At 52.0% G+C, this 21,040-nt stretch overlaps 1 protein-coding gene across 1 annotated transcript; it reads right to left on the minus strand.

Moving 5' to 3' along the window:
* Nucleotides 1-110: 110 nt before the first annotated feature.
* Nucleotides 111-20,828, minus strand: ZDHHC1 (zinc finger DHHC-type containing 1). The gene is made up of 12 exons (XM_068992629.1): nt 20,585-20,828; nt 13,135-13,180; nt 11,491-11,733; nt 6,938-7,113; nt 5,192-5,293; nt 4,675-4,799; nt 4,423-4,581; nt 4,038-4,150; nt 1,168-1,250; nt 845-935; nt 630-708; nt 111-518 (listed from the first exon to the last, which is right to left on the minus strand). The coding sequence occupies exons 2-12, from the start codon at nt 13,141-13,143 to the stop codon at nt 253-255; spliced, it is 1,446 nt and encodes a 481-aa protein (XP_068848730.1). The 5' UTR covers nt 13,144-13,180; nt 20,585-20,828; the 3' UTR covers nt 111-252.
* Nucleotides 20,829-21,040: the final 212 nt, after the last annotated feature.

Genomic DNA, 21,040 nt, shown 5'->3' on the forward strand with positions numbered 1-21,040 from the left:
CAATGATGCGGCTCCAAGAGGGCCCGTGACCCCTGTCATTAAGAAAGTGTGCACCAAGTCCGCAAAAGCATAAAAAAGTTTATTGGAGTGTCACAGCTGGTTGGGTGGGTATTGCTGAGTAGTGGAATGGGGAGTGGGGCCGATCCTGCCGGCCCTTAGGGGCCCCTAAAGTGCACTCTGTGCGGCGGGGATGGGGTTTTGCATAGAGAGTCGGTCCCGCCGCTCCTCCGCCATCCCTGCTTCTCCGCCCAGCTAAGCCAGATCAGCCTCCGGGCCGCCCCGCGCGTGGGGCTCGCCGCTGCTCGGGCTCACGAAAACCGCGGGCGCAAGCCCCTGCAGCGCCAGCCGGGGCTCTCGGAGCCTACCCACCGGGGCGGCCAGAGCGGCGCTGCCTAGGCGCGTCTGAGCCACTGGGATCTCGTCCAAGGACTCGGCTGACGCCGAGTGATAGGCTCCTACAGGGCTGGCGTCCGCGGAATCCGACGATGAGCTGGAGCGGCGGCCGGGGGTCCGGGGCCCTATTGGGGTTGGAAGAGAACGTAAGACTAGGAGCTGCTCCTCACTAAGGGCCCTACCTTTCTCTCCCTTGGAGCTGCCCGAGCAGATTCCGGTCAGGAAGGGACGCTCACCCGGCAGCCTGGACAACTGGGGCTCTCGGTCTAAGGTCCCGGAGGTCGGTACCTTATACATGCGCCGCTTCCTCTTTTTCTGCAGAGACAGGGGGAAGCCTGAATAATCCTTCCCCAGACCTTACCTCGCCAAAAGAAGCGGAGGAATGGAGAGGGTAGAGGCTTGTTTCCCATCCCCTTCCACCTGGGCAGGAGCCCAGCACAGTGCCCCCTACCTGGGGTCGTATCCGGGGGGGCAGAGCGAGAGTCTCTGAGGAGGGCGGTGGAGGCTCCACTTGGCCGCGGGTGGCAAGGAATCGGGAGGGACTGAAGGGGAAGTGCGAGGGTAAGTGCTGGATGCTGTTGTTCCTTCAAATACCACCCTGTTGGAGGTTCTAAAATAAGCCTCCCTTCCTAGCTGGAAGGAGGCATTGATCTGTCCAAGGCCACATTGGGCTGGACCAAGACCCATGCCTTGGCTTTGGCCTAACTCCTTTCTCCCTCCTCATTGCCACACCAGTGGGAGATGTGAGGTGGCCCTTGCCCAAGTTGCACTCACTTGGCATTCACTGCGGCAGGCCTGGCCTGGCCAGGGGGCTCTGGGCGCACATGGCTGAAGGTCCGCATGTAGAGCTCCATCTCCTGGGGAAGGTGGAGGTGAGGGAGGCTGGGAAGCCAGGTATGGGTCCAGGGCCTCCTGGGTCCTTAGGCCCACTCTGTCTAGGACACACCCCCTTACTGTTCTCTCTGGGAAGTGTGGGCGAAGAGGTCTAGGGCTGTTCTCTAGGCTTCCCAGTTATGCTGGGAAAACCCCAATGCAGAATGAGGCTTAAAACACCTGTGTTTGTACCTTACCCCAACCCCACTGTTTTCCTCACTTCAGTCAAATTCCACCTCCTCCGGGAAGCCTCCAGCCTCATGGGTCCAATGTACCCGGTCTAGGGCTGTTCTGGCCAAGTGGGGGCGGGGCAAAGAGGGACTCAGAGAGGCCTCCTCTTGCTCCTGGCTCCTTCTAACTCTTCAATCTCTAAACCAACTTTTTTCCCTGGTTGGGAGACCCGGCACTTCACACACTCATGTGTGCACCCGCGGCTGCAAGGCTACATGCAGGGATCCATGGCTCCCTGAGAGCTGAGTCCTCAGAGTACTAGACACAATCTCAGCTGCTGGAGGGAAGTGGGGGGATGAGTGGTCTCCCCAACTTCTGTTGGTAAAGGGAAGGCAATAAGTGGTGGAAAAAACAGCGCCACGGTCCCACCTGGGACCAGGCTTATGGGTGAGTTCTCTGTCTTGTTTAGTTGCTGATCCTCGCAGTGACCGTTGGAGCAGCAGACCCAACGCCTGAAAGTGAGGCCGGAGGTAGCAGCAGTGGCCTGGGCTTGCACCCTGGCACGCAGCATGCGCCTCTGCCGCGCCCGAGAGGACTGCAGGTGAGGAAACAAAAGCCAGAAAAGAGGCCAGAGATGGGAACCTAGCGGAGGATGTGGGGCGGAGCCAGGATGGCGAGGCCCCGCCCCCATCGGTCTCGGGGCAGGGCACCGGACAGCTGTCGCTGGCTCCACAGTTGTTTCCATGGAGACCCAGGCGTCCTGACTAATGCAGAGAAGACACTGTAACAGCAACGCCGTCTCTAAAACAAGCCTATGTTTGGGGGCAACGGCTCCAGAGTGGGGCTCCTCCCGCATTCCTGCTCAGGGTGGGGGTGGGGAGGCTGCCTGCAGGACAGCCCTAGCAGGTCTCGGGACGAGCCCAGCCAGTCACGGGTTGGCTACACAGATGCGGAGAAGGAGGCCCCAGGCAAGCCCTGTGTGCAACATCTGCTCAGGCTGGCCCTTTGGAGAGGACTGTGGGGGTGCCAGCCTGAGAAGGGGAGCCTTGGGAAAGAGGAAGGGGTCAAAGCCCAGTCACAAGGACTGGGACATCAAGGTAATCCTTCCCCCACACATTACCTCTGCACCAGTGTGGACTTAGTACCCCTCCAGGGCCCAGGAGACAGGAGGCAAAGCCTACCCTGGTGCTCCTGGAGTCCAGAAGCGGAGGACTGAGGGCAGCAGTTGTAGAGGATCATCCCAGAAGCCTGACGAGTCACAATGAGACAGGAGCCAGGCCCTAGCCAGCTGGGGAGGTTTGAAGGTGCCACCAGGGTGTCCCCATTCAAAATCCCCTCCTCACAGCTGTCCCTACAATCCTCCCTGAGACCTTCAAAACATGCCCATTCCTGAGTGGTATAATACATGGTACCTCTTCACCTCAGCTCTCCACCCTGCTCCCTCTGCGAAGGTCTCCCTCAGGTCATTTTCAGATGATATTAAGTGCTCTGGCTGCTGGCACATCTAGCCTCAAAGCCTAAGCAGGCAGTAACTGCAGAGCCAAGGCCCTGAGGCTTTGAGTTTGGGGATCCCAAGGCCAGCCCAAATGGGCACTGTTGTGAAGCTTGAAGTCTCCTGCTTACCTCTCTGAGCTCTCTCCTCTGTGAAGTGGGGTGATGCCCACTCCCAGGATGGCTGCCACTGTGCTTACACGGGTTCAGGGCCCAGCACTAGGGCAGGTACACAGCAGTGTGGCAGGGGTTGGGGGGAAGTTTCTCCACTAACAGCCATCACTCCCCCAGGCCTTCCCAGACCTGGCATCCTGGCCCATCCCATGGCAATGAGAAGAGGAGAGGTGGGGTCCCAAACCCTTCCTCTATCCACCCACTTGCCTGTGTTTGTGTCCAGTTGCCATGAGGACTTTGGATCCAGAACTCAGCCTTCCCAACAAGGCCTGCCTGGGCCCCCTGCCTTCCCAGTCCCCGGGGGCTCCAAGGACAGGCCCACCCCACCCCCAGCTGTTGACCTCAGGAAGCCAAGGGGCGTGGGAATGGGGATAGGCTGATTAGCAGCTGGGCTGGCCAGGCCCTGAGCCTGGGCTGGAGGATTCCTTAACTCTTCCTAGATCCAGCTTTTAAAATCTTTCTTGGCCTCAATTTGTTCATCTGCAACATGGGGATAGTAGCATGACCTGCCTCATGGGCTGTTTCAAGATTTGAATGGGATAATGGGTATAAAGGCTCAGGGTCACAGGTGAAGAGATCTGATAGCTCCATCCCGGTGACCCAGTCCTCGGTCCATCCCTCTCTCTTCTCCTTCAGCCCCACCCTGCCCACTTCCAGGCTCCTGCTTTCTGCACCCTCCAGCGTGTGCTTGGAGCCTTTCCCCTGGGGTCAGGGAAATGCAGGACTCCCTCTGGCTGTGCTCACACTTGAACAAGCAGGCACATGCTTAGTACACACTTGCCCTCACCCCTGCTGCCTCCAGCACCCCCTACCAGCTGCTATTCCAGGCCTGCTTCCCTTTGCCCTGTCTTATCAATTGACTACTTGCTGCGTAGCCCACCACCCCTCCCACACCCCTTCTCCCACTCCCTCAGCATTCTGGGACACTTCTATACCTGAATGGGCCGCATCTTCGGGGGACATGACTCGAGCTCCCTGTGGGCCCCCTTTGCCTCCTGTGGTGGACGATGCTGCACAATGTACTCGTAGGTGGTGAGTTTGTGCCACACTGGGGGGTGAAGATAGGGCTCAGTGTAATGGAAAAGGAAGGTGAACCTGGGGTTCAGAAGGTGAGGAAGGGTACCCAGACGCAGGCTAAAACCCACTGTGTCCATATACACTAAGCCATAGAGTAAGACGAGCCACCATTAGAGAGCCAGCACCAGGAAGGGGCATAGTTTCAGGGCTCCACAGCCCAAACTGGGTAACTTCCTCCAGCCTAGGGACCCCATCCTCTGCAAGGCAGGTGTGGGTGTGTATGTGGGGCGGGGTGGCACTTACTGAGATAAATGTGGAAGCAGAGCAGGTGGCCGAGCAGGGCTGTGGAGAGCAGGCCCAGAAGGATGAGTAGGGCAGCCAGAGCCAGGATGGCAGGAGCCTGCGTCTCCACAGGGGCGGCAGGCAGGAACACGAACCACACATCTGTGTGATTCTTCAGGACTGCAAGGCACGAGCAGACTGTGCTCAGCCAGGGCTATGACAAGTGACCAGAACAGGCTAGGGGGTGGGGGTGGGCCTGGAACCCAGACTGACCTTCAAAGTGGCGGTTGGTACGCAGCCGCATGGGGTTGACAAAGAACTCCACAAAGACATAAGTGGCCACCAGTACGAGGAGCAGGACGCCCAGTAAGGCAGATGCCACACTGTGTAGAAAGAGCCTGGGCCCAGCCATGGGCAGCTGTCAGCACCCAGGTGCTCCAGCTGGGCAAGGGCCCAGAGCTCAGAAGGGCCAGTGGTTGGGAGGGGGAGCTGGGCCTCTGACCCCATCGCCCTAACTCCTCAGGAAGCCGAAGGCTTAGGGCAAAGGTGAAGATAGCCAGCCACCCCCAATAGGCTCTCCACCTTTCCCTGGGCCAAGAGGAGAAAGATTCCAAACCTACCCTCAGCCCTGTCAGGTGGAAGCCATGGAGAGCCTCACCCTCAGACCAGCGCACAGGTCCCCCAAGTACCTCCCATCCTCTCCTGGCCCCATATGAAGATTCAAGGGCCCTGGTTCACACACTTCAACATGCATCCCCAGGTACCCCTGTGGTCCGGATCTGGGTCTCACCGGTAGTTCCTCTCGCCCACACAGTTGTTGAGCCACTTGCAGTGGTGGTCAAAGCCGCACACGCATTTGTTGCAGGCGCTGCAGTGCTTGGAACGAGCACTCCTGCGGTGGGAGGGGGCACAGAGCGATCGCGGGCTTACCCCACCCTTTGTTGACCATCCTGGCCTGGGGGTTGCCGGTTCTGTGCCTGGAGCGGGTCACTCACCCCGCGCCTAAGCGCAGAGCAGAGCGCATCTACAGGGAGCGCGCGCGCCCTCTGGTGACGGGCACGGTGGGGCGGGACACCTAGAGGAGACAGCGCTTCTGAAGGGGTGGGGAGGCGCAGGCGGGAAGGGAGGTGTACCCAGGGGTGAGAGGAGTAGACAGCGTTATACTGTCCCCCTCTGGAACTATGCATATGGGTGATGGTGGTATGAAATGAAAATGGAGGTTCCTTTCCAAGCGAGGACCCCCTTTGTCCAGTCAGGAGACAATGCAGGTATGGGGCCAGGTAGCAGAAGAGAGCAAGGCTGCTGGACCCACTGCTTGCGTTGCTCTTCCTGATATCGCCATTTTTTTTTTTTTTTTTTTAGTCTCTGCTTCTCTGCCAGACTGTGGGAATTTTTCTGGCATTCTTCCAGAAAACTCCAGTCTATCTGGGCTAAACCAAAGGAGCCAAACGGAGCGGGGCAGGCAGACATCTGGGTGAGCAGCAAGCAGTTCACCACAGGGGATGAGGGGAGGCCAAGTTAGGGATGCAAGTGAATCTCCCTGCCCCATGGAGGAAACAGGAAAGCCCAAAGGAGAGTGGAAAGATAAGTTTCAGTCCCCTTTCACAGAACAGAATGGAGCCCTGGAACAGGCAACAACTGCCAGAGCATCCACTGAGGAACAGAACACTGACTGGCGTCTAGTGAAGGAAAGGATTGTCTGATGCCAAAGTCCTCAGCATCTTAACACCACTGGCTCTTTCTCTGTCCTATGGACAGAGCTCCTTCAACAAAATTCCTGGGTCTTAATATTAAAAGTTGGTGTGGGGTGGGGGGAGCTAGCCTTGAACCATACCCAATCCCAGATCCCCTTCTCAAGGCTGAGAGACTGGGATGCTCCAGGGAAGGGCCTAGGGAGGCAGTCTGGACCAGCTACAGCGTTTGGGCTCTGTACATTCTAACTCCTCAATGCGACCTGGAGTAAGTCACTTGGCTTCTCTGGGGCTCAGAGTTGTGCATAAACAAGGATAACAGTATATTGTCTCCAGCTCCAGGCAGGCTGGGTTGTGAATCCGGCTCTGCTGCCCAAGAGCCATATGACCAACCTCAGCCTTTCAGAGCACTGGATTCTTCCTCTTCTGTGAAGTGAGAAAGATGTTACCCACCCTGCGGGGTGGTTGTTCATAAGCACTTAGCACATGATAAATACTTGGGTGTTAGCTTCTGTTAGTTCCCCTCTCTGCCCATACCTGGGAATGCTAGTGAGAGAAGGGGGTGGTTACTGGCAGAGTTAGTCATTAGCAATGTTTGTAGCAGTGCCAAATGTTTCCTACTTTAACTGATGGAAATGCTATTCCTCATCTTCTGCTTCCAGGCACCTTCTCCTTCACCCAGTTCTCTGTCACTCCACCAAGATTCTTGACTGTGTGAAATATGAGGGTTCTGAGGCTTCGGGACAACCGTAAAGGCTGGGCATGCCCCTGTCTGCCTTGAGCTCCCGCTGGCAGTTCCCCAGGCGCACTCATCGGCCACACACACCCAGTCCACATGCACTCACACATCCACGTCGCACAAGTTGCAGTGTAGGTCTTCAATGACGTGTGCATGTTGGCTGCGGTTGAAGATGGGCAGAGGCCCTGCATAGCTCTTGTCCCGCACATTGGCATCTGCTGGATCGATGGAAACAGCAGTCAGGTGCACCACGAGGTGACCAGCAAAGATGGCGCCCATGCACTGGCCCAGCAGGTTAAAGACTCACCACACTGCTGGCTGAGAGCCCACCCCTGCTTCCTGTGGCCAAAGAACTGTTCTCTACCTGTATCCAATTCCCCAATGCAGAGACTCTGCCTGTGCTACCTCCTATCTCCAGTCCCTCAAAAGCCTCCTTGTCAGACATCTCTAGCATACCCATGCCCTAGATGGAAGAACAGAGGGGCTATCTGGTAATGGAGCTCACAAACCAGCACTGCTGCTGTTGAGGAGACCAACTACAGGGCCCTGGCCTCACTGCCCCAGACGTGGTGCAGACCCTGGCTGGTCTTACCTCAGAATCTGACCTGGTTTCAGATTCTGAATGGTGAAATAAGACTAAAAGAGATCGTCCTCTAAGGTTGAAGGACCCAAAATATAAACTCTAAGCTCATTTATCTTGCTTCTGAGAAGGATGCAAACATCCCCTCCCAGAAGCCAGGCCAGCTGGAGAATCACTTGCAGACAGAGCCTCATAGACCCACTGCCTCCCTAGCGCAGAGTTCAGGTACTTGGAATCCTGGGGCTGAATGTCTGGGATGGCCTGACATGTTTAAGGGCTGGCCAGTGGGCACATGGCCAATTCCTGAAACACAGATCTTCCAGGATCTGCAACTGGACCAAAGGCTGGCCACAAGTATGCAGACAACTTACTGCAAAGTGAATGTGTAAAACTTTATAAATAGATTCCACCCAGTCAGCCATCCACCCTCCATCTAGTTATTCATCCATCCATCTGTCCTTTTGCTAGCCAGTCAGATATCTCTCCATCATTTATCCTCCATCCATCAGCTGTCCAACCTCCTTTTTTCTTCCTCCTCCCAGCAGCCAAATTTTCTTACACGTCTGCAGGAGCCAGGCTCCACCCTAACTTGCTGTACCAGAGCTGACAGAGACAATCCTGTGGCCCACCACAACCTCTCTATCCCTACAACCCTGGCTCTGGATCAGGCCTTCACCTCTTGCTTGTTGGGCTATTCCATAGTCTCTGGACTCTGCTCCTATCTGGGTCCCCTTGAGTGTACTCTTCACTTGGTCCTGAAGTGAGCTCTGAAAAGCTTAAACTTAAGGCCTTGACTGCTTTAACTCCTGCAGTGGCTTTCAATGGCTCTCAAGCTAAAGTTTACCCTTCAGGTTCAATGCTCATGGCCCCTTTCATTCTGGCTCCTCTCAAACCTCTTGGTATTACCAACCACTACTCCTCACCATTCCAGCCTCTTTTCAGACACACTGAATGTGGGCAAACATTTAGTTTCCTGCCTGCTTCAACACTTCTCCCACTCCCCACCCCCTGGTTCATTCATTCAACTATTTACTGAGGTCTTTCTCTACATCAGCCACTGGGGCATATGGCAGGAACAAACAGACTTGGTCCCTATCCCCAAGGAGCCCACAGTCTTGCAGGAAACACAGATGTTAATCGAAGAGTAGGTTGATTGTGATAAAGTTCATGGCACTATGTGAGTTTGCAACTGGGTGACCTCCTCTAGTCGAAAGGGATATGGAAAGCTTCCCTGAGGAAGTATTATGTCAGCTGATACTTGGAGTGGCACAGGAACCAGCAGGAAATATAAAGAGGAAAGGGGGCCTGGCTGGGTGCTGGGAGCAAGCAGAGCCCCAAATAACAGGATGGCTGATGTGTGGTTCTAGCTCAACTTGTTGGTGCCATGCCAGAAGGAGAGCCTATGTCACCAAATTCTGGCTTTTCAAAACCAGAAATCTGGATTTGTATCTGGATATATGAGGCATCTCATTTTTTTAATTTTTAAAATTTTAAAATACTGACAAAGAAATAAGTAACTTTTAAAATGTACCTGCTGAAGAAGCCCTTCAGATATGTCTATTTAGTGTGTTATTATCACTCAATTTAAAAAAATCTATAGGCCAAACTGGCCCATGGACTGCTAGTTCTTGACTTCTGACTTAGCTGGGTATTGGGATGGAGAGAGGAGCTAAGGGCTTCCACAGAGACCAGTGTTGTCACAACAGAACAACAGAGGAAATAAAATAAGATGATGATGGGGAAGTGGGCAGAGTCCAGAATGTGGAGAGCCTTGAGGATCTTGAACCTTATGGCAGGAAGAAGCCATTACAGGGTCTTAGTAACTTTATCATTTTTGTATTTTGAAAGGGCACTCTGGCTGCAGAGAGAGACAGACTGGCTGGAGTGAGAGCATGTGCAGGGAGACCTGTTTGGAGACGAAATGATCATCTAGGTAAGAGAGGCAGCTGGCAGTGGGGAGAAAAGAGGGCAAATACAATACCTTTTGGGAGGCAAAATCAACAGGACCTGATGACTGACTGGACATAGATGATGAAGGGAGAGGGTGGAGCCAAGAATACCGAGCGAGGGCAGGAGGAAGGAAGGCGGGGAGCTGAGAGCAATAGGAGCGCATTTGGGCCCCTGGTGATGTTGGTCTACATGGCCCTCCTCCTGCACCCACATTCTGCTGAATGAGTCCCTACCCTCTTACTTACCAAGCGATGATCTCCACATTACTAGGTTTTCCTCCAGTTGGAAGCTGAGCACTGAGAACTGGGGCCCTGTGTTCTCATCCTTGCAAACCCAGGGCCCAGGCCAGTTCTAGGCACAAGGTGAGTGCTTGGTACGCACAATTACCCTACTTCATTATTCAGGGGCCCTAAGGGATCCTGCAGAAGGACAGTAGCTTTGATGGGAGGACAGAGAACCATTCAGGCCAGGAAATGGGAGTGCCAAACCAGGTGGTTCTGTGAGCCTCCAGCATTGCCCAAAGCAGTAAATATGGAGAAGACAAAACCCTCAAACCATCCCACTTGCCTCCGAGTCAGGCTGTCTGGACAGTCCTTCTGGCCTCACTGGATACCAGCTATGTGACCTCAGGAAGTCATTTAATCTCTCTAAGCCCCAGTTTCTTTTTTTTTTAAAGTCAGGGGAACACCTTCCTTACAGATTATTATGAGGATTGAATGAGATCATCCATGTACAGGGTTGGCACAGTGCCTGGCACATATAGGTGCTCAATAAATTCTAGTTACTCATGTTTACTATTATTTGCTCTAATTCTACTCACTCCAAGCCATGTGATTATTAATCAGGTACCTTGATGGCAGAAATCCAGGTAGTCTTGAGTGAGTGGTGTACCCATTCCAGGTCATGGGAGGAATGTCCCATGAAGCATTCTACTTAACAGTACTGAATAAGCCCTGTGGGTTACCTCAGAGAAAGTCTAGTTTTCAGAGTTGAGGACTAGGTCCTGGGTCCCAGTGAACCAGGAAGTCCCCCAGTGACACTGCTGGCATCTGAGACAAACAACCTTCTCTAGAGTCTTTCTCCATTCACCTGACCTTGTCACCTACCAGCCAAGGGCTCTATGGTTTCCCAAGAGAGCATGCTCACACTCACGGCTCATACATTCTGGAGTTCACACACACATCTGGTGTGCTCCCTGTCCCCTGCCTGGGAAGCAGGCAGGATTCTTCCTGTCAGACAGAGGAGGAGGCTGAGATGTGCGGTTGGCAGAAGCTGTTCAGCCTGGTGCAGCCCTTCAAGGGCTGAGTTGAAGGGTGCTGATTACGCCTGAGACTTTCAAATTCATCCCTGTTAACTCCTTTAGCTCACCCTAGGCTACCTTCTCCCAGAGGCCCAAGGAATCGTCTCCACGAAGCATACACACCAGGGCACATTTTCATGGGCACCCTCTGGACTGGGGCACATAGCCACCCGCTGCACCTTAATCCTCTGTTCCTGGGGGTTATGGCCAGGGCAGGGACAGTCACATCACCAAGCTCAGGCAAGTGTGTGTTTGTCACAGTTTTCAGGAGTTTCCAGGGCATCTTTATCCCTCCTCTTGTCATTTCAACTTTCCTTACCCTAAAAGAGTCTGATTTATAAAATCAATGAGCTCCCAAACAGTCCTGGGTATGGCATAATCATCTCTGTAAGTAAAACCATATTTTAAATATACCAGGAACTTAATATATAAAGGAGGCTACCATGATTCTTTCCAAAAAGTGAAAAATTATTTCATAAATGGAATATCTCTTTCATCCTTCGTTGAGCTCTGGATACAATTAACTTAAAGAGAGCTTTAAGGTTCTCATCTATAACTGCTCTTGTTGTACCTCAGTTGATGAAGTTCCCATCTGTGTGGGGCTTTCAATGCTCCAAGGTTCATTAGGTCTTTCCCCTCATCCAGTCAGGCAGAGGGGTCAGATGGGTGTTGGAGGCCAGCAGGTAGGCAGCTGGACTCCGAGGCAGAGATAGGGCCCATTTGCACTGTCTGAGGCTCTGGAACCCAGCTTCAGGCCTTGCCCATGTCCCTCCATCCACTGTCTGTCTGCACTCTCCCATGTACCAGCCCCACACTTTCCCAAGGATACAGCATAGCCAGCAGGCACCCAGTGGTGAGGCAGGAGGGGAACTAGGACCCCAAAGCCAATCACAGCAAAGAAGAGGTACAGCAGCCAGGCCACAATCTGGAGTGGGTGCGGGGGCCAGCTCCACCCATTCCGGCGGGACCGCTGGCCCTGCAGCTCCGGGGAGGGTCCGCTGGCCTGTGCAGGTGCGGTCCACACATTCTTCTCAGGGGCTGTCTTGTTAGAGGGCTTGTTGCAGATGTTCATCTCCAGAGGGAGAAAGAGTAGAGACAGCATTAGCCTGAGGAGGCCCAGGCTGGAGCCCAAAGCCCCATGCCTGCAGTCATGTTTCAGCAGGAGGGGCAGGCTGGAATGTGAAGCTCTCTCCCAGTTATTCTGCAGGGGGATCCAGGACCCTAGCATGAGGAGCCTGACAGTGAAGGGAGGATGGCAGTAGAGTGCTGGCCTCAAAGCCCCAGAGCGAGCTCTGGCCCCAGCCCTAGCCAGGACAAGGTAGGAGGGTCCAGGGTTTATTTAGGACACAGTGTGACTGCCTGTTACTCAAAGTGCTCTGTTTCCACAGCCATCAAAATTAAGCCCAATAAGACATGTTCTCATCTGGTAACAATATCAGGCTGGAGCCAGAGTGATGAGAACACATGCTGATTCTGTTAGGATTAGTCACCTCTGTCCCGAGGCCCAAATGCAAGTGTCAGAGAGGGCCCCCGTACGCTCTGCTAAGGGAAATAGGGAGTGGAAGTACTCAGGAGAGGGATCTGGCCTCTGGTCCTAGCAAACATATACATGCTCTTCAAGGACTGGGGGACCCTGAACCATCTCCCCTGTGCCTCAGATAAACTGCCTGGGCTTCTTGGCTGAAGAGAAGACAGCACACAAGAGAGAGGGGAGGATTCCCACTGGTTCTCTCCAGCAGTGGAAATGACCATGTATGTCTAAGTAAACCTGGGCCTAGTGCGGTGAGAACAAAAAAAGTGAGCTGATGCCTTTTGACTCACTTGAGGGAGCTCAGGGAAAGACAAGCATTGTCCAGAGCCAAACCACCAGATGGCAGCACTCTTCCACACCCATCCCACCATCCCTCAGCCCAAGAGCTGACCTGGTTGTCAAAGGATACGTGCAGAGCAGACAGGTGGGCCTAGTATTACAGGAAAAAGAGCCCAACCCCCAGTATCTTCTGAACCTGAGGTGAAACCAGAGCCTGGGCAGGCAGTGCCCCACTTGGGTGGACAGGCCAGCTCGGAGCTCTTGGTGGGAAGATCAAAAATCCCTGGCAGCTGGACTCTCCTTTCAGGAGCCCATGCCTTTGGCCAGGGAGTCTGACTAAGACAAAGGGTATGGCAGGACCCTTTCCCCCACCAGCACATCTGCCTATAACACCTTCCTCACTTCTCAACTCAACAAAATGTGAGTTGATCTTCAGAGTCCAGTGTGAGCACCACCTCATCCAGGAAGCTTTCCTTGATGCTCCAAGTGAGTCAGGGGGTCTTTGCACTCAGTTTTTATTGGGCAAGTCACTTTGCCATTTGGTACACTTTGCCATCTCTATGTCTGCCCCCTTATGCCAGCTTCCCCTAAGGGCAGCAATGGTACTGTGATTCATCCACCTCTGTTCCCCCACATCCCTTCCCCCAAACATGCAGAACATACCTTGTGCATGGTAGGTGCTCAGTAATGTTTGCTGACTTGAAAACATCTGAAATAAAAGGAAATATGGGTACAGTAAATGATGTGAAATCCTGATCCACTCAAAGCCTCCTGCCCTGTTCTGCCCTGCCTTCAATCTGTATAGTCACCAGGCACCCATACTCCCACCCCATCTCCTCCCGCCCCATGGCTATTTCCCTAACTGCCAAACATTCATACTCAGCCACTCTGCCCTTCATACCACCCAAGGCCCAGGGCCTCCCACAAACCAAACCTGGAGATTCTGAGTAGCCTCATCTCAAAGCTAAATGGAGTGACCCTAGTTTTCTCCCAGGAACTCAACTGGAATCCTTTGGTCATTTGCTTTGTCTTCAGTAAACACCAATGAAAGGTGGGAAAAGAACCCCAGCTTTGGAGGAAACAGATCTAGGTTCAACTCCTGGTTCTTTGCTTACTAGCTGAAGGGCTTGAGTTTCTTCATCTGAAAACAGGGGTAGAGACGCCCACCTAGGGCTATATACAGATCAGTAACACATATTGACACATAAATGTTCCCTAAATGGTAGACATTATGATTACCCTTAAATAGCCCTCTGGGGTGGAGAAGGCAATGGCACCCTACTCCAGTACTCCTGCCTGGAAAATCCCATGGACAGAGGAGCCTGGAAAGCTGCAGTCCATGGGGTCACTGAGGGTCAGACACGACTGAGCGACTTCACTTTCACTTCCATGCATTGGAGAAGGAAATGGCAGCCCACTCCAGTGTTCTTGCCTGGAGAATCCCAGGGACGGGGGAGTCTGGTGGGCCGCCGTCTATGGGGTCACACAGAGTCGGACACGACTGAAGTGAATTACCAGCAGCAGCAGCAGCCCTCTGGGGTATCCTCATCTCTCCAGACTGAGGAGGCTACTATATCTGATATCCTAAGAGGTTTTATGAGGTTTATGCCCAAAGTGATGGGGCTGGTTGAAGTTGCTTTCTTAAGTCAGTAGTCCCAAGGAACACATTGTCATAAGAGCTGAGCTGGGTTGTCATTCTAAACTTCTCAGCTTTGATGAAAGATGACAAAGGTGATCAAAAAGCTGGCATCACTTTGTTTGGAAGGTCCCCAGAGGTAGCAAATCTTTGTCCTTGATTTTTGGAAACAAAGGTCATCAGGTCAAGCCCAGTGAATACAGTTGAGCTGGGCAGTTCTGCTCAGGAAGACAAATCTTTGTGGCTCCAACATAGGTTCTCTGGTGATCCAATAGGGCAACTTCTTTGAAGGGAACCCATCAATTAGGGCCCCTAAATCCTGACTTTCTCCTTGCCATCCTCACTCCTGAACAGCCCTACACCTTGAGGTAGTTTAGAAAGAAAGAAGCAGAGGCACATGGCTGGCTGACATGTCCCCACTGTTGGAGTGGGCTGGCAGTGGCCACAGGCACCCCCCAGTGCCCCGGTGTCCCTGATGCCTGAGGCAGGAGAAGTCACCATTTGAGGCCAGGGGCCTACCAACAACAGCTTTAGAGACTGCTCTGATTCCAAACCCCAGTACCCTTGGCTCAGAGAGGTACCACTTGTATGAGACCGTGGATAGGGGGATGGTGCTATTGGGTCTAAGTCCTCTGCAGAAGTGGTAGCACTCTAGACTGAGCTGCCCAGGTGGCATGCCACCTGCATTAAAAGTCTGAGCCAACCCACTCTTAACTGATGACATTTTCCTTTATGGAGTTGGTGGCCACAAATTATTTTGACCCCCCCCAAAAAAAATTTATTAAAAAGGCTCTGAGGTAGGAGAGAATAGGAGATAGGGCTTTAAGCATGGAAGGGACTAAGCACTGTCATCAGACCCAGGGACTTTTCTGGCTGTCCTTCCCCTCTTGGCACTTCCCTAGGAGATCAGACTAAAAGATGTGTCATCCTGTTCCCAGACATGGCCAGCTTGTGCACTCATGTCTTGGCCCAGCCCCCTTGTGCACTAACGATATAAACACATATGAGACCAGGTTCCTGCCCTCAGAGGACTGCCTTCTGCAGACCCAGACAGATATCAGGGAAGTGGGTGAATGGGTATTTTGGCAGCCTAGTATGACAGGACACAGAGTGGATGCGTTTGGGGTCAGAGAGCAAGATTCACAGAGAGAGACGGAGATGAGCCCTGGGAAGTTGCAGGGTCAGATCCTAGGTTGAAACCAAGTCCCCCTAAAATCAAGTTCCCTTACTGAAATTGTGATTAATCTATCTAAAACTTTGTTCCCTTTTGAGTCTCCTGTAACTTCAATCTTGTGCTAACTGAAAACTAAACAACCAGAGTCTTATGACTAAAATTACTGAAAACATGTACTAAAATGGCTACTATAGATGTCATCATCAACACAGAAAGGGTTTCTCTCTAGTGCAAGATGAACTAACAGATCCCTGTGCCATGGACCACCTGGATAGAAAATCATAAACCAGAGACTAGAATACTCCAAAAACTACAATTAAGACATGTCACAAAAATGTCACAAGATGATGATTAATCCCAGCCTCTTGGTTCTTTCTCTTAAAAAAAAAAAAAAGCCCTAACTCAAAGACCATGGTGGAGTGGACCTGAGGCATATCTCCCACCCCTCCTACTCCCACTCGCTTGGCTCTCACTCCCTTCAATAAATGCTGTACTTTCCTTCACCACAGCCTGGTGTCAGCGGATTGGTTTTGCTGTGTGTTAGGAAAGCAGATCCAACTTCAGTTCTGTAAGAAGGTGATGACAGGAGGCCAGGTGAGTAAGCTTAGGTACTACTGAAAGAGCCATGGTGAGTCACAGAAAATTTAAACAGGGGAATTGACATAAAGGTGACGGGTGTTTTAGAAAGCTTTCTATTCACAGTGGAAAGGAGGGCATGAGCAAGAAGAGAATGGACTTGGGGGAAGTGACACCACAGCAGACTGGCCCAGGGAGAGCAATCGCCCAGCAGCCCAGCGCTTTGGGAGGAGATGGGCGGGAGGTGGGGGTGAAGCCCACAAGTTTCCCACTGCCCGCCTGATGACCCACTGCGTCTTTGATGGGCTGGCAGGTATGTGGACCTTGATAAAAGATTCTCAAGTACCTTCAGCTGCCATAGAACAAACCACAGAGTTAAGTTGTTGGAGACAGAAAGAAGGCAAGAACAAAGAGGCCCCATGGAGTGTTAAGGTAAGGCTTCTGAGGTAGGCTGAAAGGGCTATGCAGGTCTCTCCCTGTCCCAACAAGGTGAAGGCCATTGCTGGGATGACAATAATCTATGTTAACCTTCACTTGCTAAAAGCCTAAAATAGCATTTGCAAAATAATATTAGGCTACGTTAACTCATATGCCTAATTTAAGTGAGGAAAAGCTTACCATTTCAAGTTCTCATTATGAACTAGAGAACAGTTACCTGACAGGTTCACTTCCCTCTTGCCCACCTCTGCTCCCACCAGAAAAAAATATTTAGGAATGCTGTTCTGAGATTCATGAATAGTGCTGTCAAAAGAACCAGACTGAGCTGAAAAGTACTAGCCCTGGAGAGGCTGTAGGCATCCCTGCATTTCTGCAAGATGTCTGAGAATTTCAGGAAAGAATCTACTTCACTACTAAAGAGGGTCTGTTGGCGGAGGCCACAGAACTGGAAGGGTAGAGTGCCGGGATCAGAAGAGAGGTGACAGGGCCAATGTGGAGGCTTGGAGGACCTGGAGAACTGAGTTACCAACAGGGAGAAACACGGTGGAGCAAGGGAAATGGGTTAGGGCTGGAGACAGAGCCTGCTTCTGGTCCCTACATAATGCCCACAGATTGAGGAAACTGGCAGGCGAATTTCACAAAGCCGTCACTTTAGATCACTGCTTTATTTTTCAAAAAGGTTAGCTGGAAAGCAATTTGGTAATGTCTACCAAATTTGAGGGGGCTTCACAGGTGTCACTAGGGGTGAAGAACCCGCCTGCTAATGTAGGAGACATAAGAGACCCAGGTTCGATCCCTGGGTGGGGAAGATCCCCTGGAGGAGGGCATGGCAACCCACTCAGTGTTCTTGCCTGGAGAATCCCCATGGACAGAGGAGCCCGATGGGCTACAGTCCATGGGGTCACAAAGAGTCGGACATGACTGAAGAGACTTAGCACACACACGTACACACACACACACATGCACCAAACTTGAGAATACATATACCAGCCTTGGGCCCAGACCTTCCATTTCTAGGTATTTATCTTATACAGATGCTTATAAAGTACACAGATTCATTGCAGTCATGTTGGTAATAAGAAAGGACCCAAAAAACCAATATTAAAAAAATATATGGTGCATCCACACAATGGAATGCTACATAACATCAAAAATGAGGGATGAAATGACTTTTGATACACAGTTAAGTAGAAGCTGAAACTATGTGAAAAGCTCATTTGAAAAGACCCTGATGCTGGGAAAGATTGAAGGCAGAAGGGGGCAACAGACGATGAGATGGTTGGATAGCATCACCGACTCAACGGACATGAGTTTGGGTAAACTCTGGGAGCGGGTGATGGACAGGGAGTCCTGGCTTGCTGTGGTCCATGGGGTTGCAAAGAGTTGGTCACAACTGAGGGACTGAACTGAACTAAGTAGAAAAGCAAGATGTGGGACGGTTGTAGAGTGTGCTTACCAGTAAGTGAAAGCCAAGGTGGATAGATAGATATGTATGTTCCTATATGCACAGATTCCCTCTGGAAAGAAATGCAAGAAAGCAAACACACAGGTAGCCTGCGAGAAGGAGATCTAGTGGCTAGGGATGAGAGATCTGTTTTTACTACGTACTCCTTGGTGCTGTTTGGATTTCTTTTTTCACCATGTGTACTACTTTTGAAACAAAAAGTCAAATAAATAATTGAAGGGTGTCATCTCTTACCCTCCTGGCCCCAATGGGCTTCCATGTAGACCAAATGTGCACGTGTGATCTAGAGCATAGTATCGCACCAGACAAAGAAGGAAATCCCGCCTAACAACCATGCAACAAAAGAGCACTCAGTTGTAGTTCAATGCTTTCTCATTCTCAAAAGCAGTTCTGAGTTGTTCAGCTGAAGAGCTCCCTATGAGCTGTTGGGGATTTTGTCCAAGCTGGAATCAGACAACCAGGTGGCACGACAGAAGAGCAGCCGGGCAGGACCTTGCTCCAGTTTTCAGCTGAAGGTCAGCTAAGCTTCCTGTGACTCCAGAACCCAAAGGGAAGGTGCACACCACAGGAAGGTTTCACTCTCAACAACCTTTTCTTTTGCTAGAGGATTTATGATTGCATATGTGTGCTTTTCTGTCAATATTTCGAAACAAGTTTTCTGTTTTGTTTTTTTCCCCAGGATCTACTTTTAAACCCATTTTCACTGAGATCTGACCAATGCCCAATTTAACCACCAAAAGGAGGGGCTGAAAAGAAAATGCTACATGGTTCACACTGTTCTACAGCAAAAAAAATGTCATTTATAAAAAAAACTTTCAAGGGGCAAGTACTTTGTTTATTAGAATTCCCCACAGGTGCCAGAGAAGTCTCTGGCTTTAAAATTCTGGGAAGTGCTTACGTGAATAAGAGACACACATCACAGAAACTCCCAGAAAATAAATTGGAGCTTCAGGCCTTTCTCATAGACCTCTCCAGTCATTGGTCTCAGATGTGGCTGGGCTCCTCACATCAACAACATGCAGAAGTCTGATGCTAGGGCAAGAAAAGCTTGAAACCTTAGTCATTTCTGAGTTGACGTGGTCTGCAAACATTTCCTGTGCCATTTTCCTCCTGAAGCAATCACTGCAAACTGTTTGGGCTTCAAGTTAAACCAAGGAAACAGGACAAGAAGAAGAGAGCAACATGGAGCTGAAATAAGGCCAATGAGCAGAGGCAAGGGTTGTTGGTTTTAACCAGGAAATCAAATCCCATGATTGTGGAAGCAAGCCTTGATGAACACCCACCAAGAAACAGTCATTTAGAACAAAGTTGTGACAGAAGAAAGTAAGAAAAACAAAACAAAACCTGACTAATTAAGTACCAATGTTGCTTTTATTGAATCTCATGGTAATTATCTGTTTATACATCCATCTCCCGCTGAGAATCACCAGTTTTGCAAAAACAGGGACCACCCCTTACACATCTCTAAATCCAACTCTCCTTCAAGAAGGGAAGTTAAGCCACTTCTAACCATTTCTGCTGCCATCACTCTATTCCGAGCCCCAATCATTGCTCCCCTACAGTGTCTCAACAACAACAATAACCACTGCTAGCCATTTAGATGGAGAAGGCAATGGCGCCCCACTCCAGTACTCTTGCCTGGAAAATCCCATGTGCAGAGGAGCCTGGTAGGCTGCAGTCCATGGGGTCACGAAGAGTCTGACACGACTGAGCGACTTCACTTTCACTTTTCACTTTCATGCATTGGAGAAGGAAATGGCAACCCACTCCAGTGTTCTTGCCTGGAGAATCCCAGGGACGGGGCAGCCTGGTAAGCTGCCATCTATGGGGTCACACAGAATCGGATACGACTGAAGTGACTTAGCAGCAGCAGCAGCAGCAGCCATTTAGAAGGCACTTATTCTGTGCTACCGCTTTAAGTGTTTTGATGGAATCTGCTTATTATCCCTCACAACTCTCTGAAGTAGATCCGATCATTTCAAACTGTTCTCATAGGCCTCTCTAGTCATTGGTCTGAGATGTGGCTAGCCCTTCACTTTCTCTCTCATAAACAATATGCAGAGCAATATGCCCTTTCCACAGATGAGGACACTGAGGCTCACAGAGACTAAGTAAGTTCTAGGAGGCACAGCTACACTGGCAGAACTAGGAGGACCCTCAACTGACTTCCTGGTATGCCCTGTCACAACCACATTGCCCACAGCAGCCAGAGTGAGGTGAGATTTTCAAAACTTAAAAACACATCAAAACTCCTCAGTGGTTTACTCCTCCTGCTAGGATAAAGTCGAAAGCTCCACCACATCCTTCAAAGTGCCCCTCACCCTTTCTGTTCCTCTGTACCTGCGGCCTCCAGATCTTTGCATTTCCTTTTGCCTCTTCCAGAAACACCCTTATCCTGATCACAATGCTGACTCTCAACCTCAGATCTTGGCTTAAAAGTCACATGAGAGAGGGGATCATCCCGGACCTCCCTCCATTTCAGCACTAGACCATTTAACCTGACCTGAAATCACTTTAGTCGTGTATCTGGCGCCTGCTCCCCGCAACCCCCGCCCGACCCCTTCTTAACACTGCCGGTTCTGGAGAACTGCGGCCTTCTCTCTGGAGCCCTTGGTGGCCTCGCGCCTGGCAAAGAGCCTGGCACATAGCAGACACTCAATGCGGATCTGCGAACCTGATGAATGCTAGAAGGAAGCCGGGCGCCCTGCCCAAGACCTGCAGCCCAGGCCGCCAGCGGGCTCCAGGCGAAAAGCTCGGCCGGGCGGCGGCAGCTCTGCCCCCGTGGCTCAGCTTCGAGGTGAGAACTGCACAGGGGGCTCCTCACCTGCGCGTCGTCGGCCGAGCCAGATCGGCCCTGCCAAGGTCACTCAGCGGCTCAGCCCCAGCGCCAGGCCGCCTACCCACCCCAAAGCGGCCGCGCTTCAGACTCTCGCGGTAGAGACGGTCCCTGGGACCCGGCGGCGGTGCGCCCCGGATCGGAGCCCCATCCCGGGACGCGAGGCGGAGGTTAGGCCCGCAAGTCCTCCGGCTCCGACTCGAGCGGGCTGGCTGTACCACCCGGCCAGGCAGACGCTGGCTGGGCCTTGTCCGGCGCTGGGCCCGTTCCCCTGGCAACGGCGTGGGCTACGGCGCCCCACAGCGGCCAAACCGCGCTGCGTCACGTCGCGCTGGCACCCAGGCTCGGGCGGGGCTCACCCGGACCCCCTGGCTCCCCATTCTCCATTCCTTTTCAACATTCTTCCTCAAAAACACACTTTTCTCTACCACCAATCCACAGCTT

Source organism: Capricornis sumatraensis, chromosome 20, assembly GCF_032405125.1.
Source record: "Capricornis sumatraensis isolate serow.1 chromosome 20, serow.2, whole genome shotgun sequence".
NCBI lineage: Eukaryota > Metazoa > Chordata > Mammalia > Artiodactyla > Bovidae > Capricornis > Capricornis sumatraensis.